Raw genomic sequence first — 4,070 nt, 5'->3', positions numbered from 1 at the left:
AAAACCCAAGAGACGAGCTGCCTCGGCAGGCGGCTCAACCAACGTCACCGTGAGCAGGCCAGGCGACTGCCCTCATGGGACTAGATCCCACCATCCTCCCCCACCCCTCCTCGTCCCCCGAGGCCTGCACCCTTCCTCCCTCCCCCGCCCTCGGCTCCGGCTGCTCCGGCCCTGGGCCCGGCCGGGGCCCCGACCCGACGGACCCGACCTGATAAAGCAGGTGAGGCGGGCTCGCGCCCTCAGATCCTCTGCGACCACAGAGCCCAGCAGGTCGGAGCGCCCCGCCCGCCCCGCTCCACCTCCCACGAGCCTCCCTCAGCGTCTCTACGAGAGCGAGCTCGCGCGCGCGTGTCTGTGTCAGTGCGTGCATCACCATGGCGACTTACTTGTACTTGCCCGGTGTCTCACCCGGTGGCCACCACCTCGGCGGACCCATGTCCTCGTCGGCGTCCTACCACCACCATCATCACGCCCACCACCTGCACCACCACCTCCACGCCCACCAGGAGGTGCTGCCGCCCTCGCCGCCGCCGAGCCTCCAGTCCTGGGGGCTGGACCACAGCGCGCACACCGGCGGCCACCCCGTCGGCGACCTCAGCGTTGGCGGCCACCCCCTGGTGCCCCTCGGCTCCCGCTGCTCGGACGGCTGCCACTCGCCCACCCCCAGCGACCGGTCCGAGGACCGCTCCCTCAGCCCCGTGGAGAGGCGGCACCAGCAGAACCTCGCCGCCTTCAACGTCCAGGTGCAGCAGCCGCGCTCGAGCTTCGCGCTGGACGAGGACGCCCTCGACGACGAGGAGGATGACGACGACGACGACGACGCGGCGGAGGACGGCAAGCAGCCCAAGCGGCGCGGCGGCAAGGCCCTGAGCCCCGTGGTGGTGAAGAAGAGGCGCCTGGCGGCCAACGCCCGGGAGCGTCGCCGCATGCTCAACCTCAACACGGCCTTCGACCGCCTCCGGACGCACCTCCCCTCGCTGGGCAGCGACCGGCAGCTGTCCAAGTACGAGACCCTGCAGATGGCGCAGACCTACATCAACGCCCTGGTGGACCTGCTGGTCTAGCGCCCACCGGACCCCGACGTGGGCCCGTTCTCCTGACCAACCCCGCGGCTGCGGGCCCGCGCCCATGTGCTGGACAACCCTTGCTCAACGGTGCGAACTTGTATACTGCGTGTTCAATACCGCGTGTTGAAAGTCTTCCATTTTCGAATACTTTTCTTTTGCTTTGAGAGAGTACTAGACTGTGACTAATGTTTGATAGTAGTATTTTGTGAGGGGTGTTAGAATCTGTCGGTAGTGCCCAGTGCCCTGGTCCTGCTTCTCCCGTGTCTTCCGAGATTTTTTTTTTTTTTTTTTTTGAGTTTGGAGGGTATTTGTGAAACTAAGACAGGGAAAATGTTAGTTCGATTTAAACCAAGTCTGTGATATGTGCCACGTCCTAATAAGTTAAGTGCGAATTCCGAAGAGACCTGACATAAATGTTTTTGATATCTTGTGTGCCTGTCAAATCTTCGTCCTTTCCGTTCTAGACTGTCGGTATCCGTGTTCCATGTAGTCATATAAGATATATTTATTAATTTTATTGATGCCATTGGCAAACGTTGATATTTAAATTAGTCAGTATGCAATTAATTGAATTATACGCTTATGAATTGTAAAAAAAATATTGTGTGCCACTTGCCCACTTAGTTCCCTGAACACACCTCACTGAGATTAATACTTTTAAAAATACCAAACAGATAATATCACACTTGCTTATGTTCTTTCACACAGCTGAAAATAACAGGAGAAACAATCATTTATTCGTTTTATTTCGTTTTCGAAGGGGACAACAAAAATATGAGTTTTTGTGGAAAACATCAATGACAAAGAGACATTTTAGGATAATGAATATTTTTTGAGGCACTGGAAAAAACAGATGTGCTATTTCGTACTTTCCCAGGGGTGGGTGTATTTTCAGTTTTTTAAAAATATTTGCAGTATGAGCAAACCAATCACATTTTGGAATACATTATCGCACTCCTCGCAAAATTCCGCATCAAACGAGCCTACACGTGATAAGGTTTTAATAAGCAATCAGCGAATGAAAAGCAAGTCAATAAGTACAAAAAAATCAATTAACCTAGGCCATTTCTGAACAGAACCAAAGTAGCCTCGTTTGACGCATTACTTTGCATTGATTACGAAAACAGTTTTTAAAATCAAATTTTGTTTCAAAGGAAATAATTTTTTCGAATAAACATAAATTGTAATGCGTTTGGAGGTCCACCTTTGCTTTGCTTTACCAGTGGGATAATGCCCGTTAAATTGAAATGAAAATTAGATAACTAGAACTAGTACTACTAATCGTAAAACGCGCCTGCCCTCTTCAACTCGGTTTTGGGTTTTGGCGACAAATAAAGATATCTGATAAAAAATATGTCTACTCACATGGAGAGAAGAGAGTGAGTCACGCCAGCTTACAGCGGCGCTGATCTGCGTCACCTGAGGTATAGCCTAGACAACCAGACCACTCGACCACTCGAACGAGCCGACTGAGCGCCGCAGGACTTGACCTCCGCGCGCGTGCAGCGGCGACAAGTGCACTCGAGATAGCGGTGGCGGAGAATACCTCCGAGACAATCACCATATATCAGGTCGACTGAGTCAGGAAAAAAAAAGTCAGCCAAAAAAGTAAGTCAGAAAATCTATCAACAAGATGCTCGGAGTTGGAGTGATAAACGCCCCATTTTGATCGCAATTTCATGCTCGAGAGAAAATCCCAGTGAAAAATGAAAAATTGATACGATGTCGTTTCGACATCGCATGTCAAAAATTCATCGACATATCAGGTACAAATCTTTTTTATCGTTTCGTTTACGACATTCGATATGGGAACGCTATCGTTTCGATATCGCTCCAAAAAACCCTTTCTGACTGGGAAGTGGCTGCTCCCAAATTATCCCCTTGCACATAAGTCGTTTTTTTTTTTCAATTTCAATGAAAGTACTTGATAACGCGTGCGTACGCTTAATGCGTGGATCCTTTTGCACACTTTGAAACGACAGTGCGAAAAGGGGAGGTGAAAGAAGTGCAGCCATAAGAATATACGTGAATTTTCATTCAATGATAATTGATATTATTAAAGACGAAGGAGTTGTGCGGTGAGGGCGGTAGGTACGATGAGGCGCTGCCTTTTGTCCTGCCGATGCCGATGAAGGCGGGCGGGGGGCGGGCGGGGGAGGCCCTCCCCCCCACACCCACACCCACCCTCACACGCGTCCGCTGCGGGCTCTCCATGGACTCGACTGGGCAGCAGTCGAATTTCGTGAAGTTTTGTGGACGGGATAAATGAGTGGAGGAGATCCCTTGGTATGGCGGCCGCCGTGCGGCGTGCGCTGCTGTCAATCAGCCAAATTACTGGCTTCTGGTTGACTGGTCGGGGGTGGGGAGGGAGGGAGGGAGGGTGCCCGGGAAGGGATAGGCAGGCGCTTCTCCAGTTGCTCGCATTTTTGCAACACAGTCAACCCCGCGGGCGACGCGCAAAACTCACCGCAGTTTTTCGTACACTGGAAAAAAAAGAAAGAAAGGCAAGTAATGATCTATTGAAAAGTTACGACAAAAACAATGAATAAATTCATACAAACGCGGACGAATTTCGAAAAGAAAAGTGGCAGAGGTTTTAGAGGATTGTGAGTGGTTGTCTGAAAACCCAAGAGACGAGCTGCCTCGGCAGGCGGCTCAACCAACGTCACCGTGAGCAGGCCAGGCGACTGCCCTCATGGGACTAGATCCCACCATCAGAGGGGCATAAAGTACGTCAGAGCATCGTTCGATTGATTCGACCCGGACATCGGCAGGCTAGGAGACGGACACATTGACGTAAGTTGAAAGCGTTGCACGCAAATCGCCACACTGATAAACCAAACCGGTGATAAGTACTTGTAAGATTCCGTTTACGGGGCACCGCGCTTTCTCCATGCAAAACACCCCCGTCGACACGAGCGCGATAGTAGTCGGGCAACAGCGGCTCCACGGCGAGTGACTTTGATGGTTTTCTCTCTCTCTCTCTCTCTCTCTCTCTCTCTC

General features: G+C 51.7%; 1 protein-coding gene and 1 long non-coding RNA gene across 2 annotated transcripts in view; one reads left to right on the top strand and one right to left on the bottom strand.

Moving 5' to 3' along the window:
- The window catches only part of LOC113214991 (uncharacterized), an 11,278-nt gene extending 8,645 nt beyond the window's left edge, over nt 1-2,633 (bottom strand). The window contains exon 1 of the long non-coding RNA XR_008011707.1: nt 2,433-2,633. This is a non-coding gene — a long non-coding RNA (uncharacterized LOC113214991). The remainder of the gene's footprint in view (nt 1-2,432) is intronic.
- LOC113214990 (neurogenic differentiation factor 1-like) lies at nt 248-1,383 on the top strand. Its single transcript, XM_026434533.2, has one exon. It carries the CDS (start codon nt 375-377, stop codon nt 1,062-1,064), a length of 690 nt encoding a protein of 229 aa, XP_026290318.2. The 5' UTR covers nt 248-374; the 3' UTR covers nt 1,065-1,383.
- Nucleotides 2,634-4,070: the final 1,437 nt, after the last annotated feature.

Source organism: Frankliniella occidentalis, unplaced genomic scaffold (assembly GCF_000697945.3).
Source record: "Frankliniella occidentalis isolate FOCC.00 unplaced genomic scaffold, Focc_3.1 Scaffold196, whole genome shotgun sequence".
NCBI lineage: Eukaryota > Metazoa > Arthropoda > Insecta > Thysanoptera > Thripidae > Frankliniella > Frankliniella occidentalis.
The sequence above is the reverse complement of the archived record's forward strand: the minus strand, read 5'-3'. Positions and strand labels throughout refer to the sequence as shown.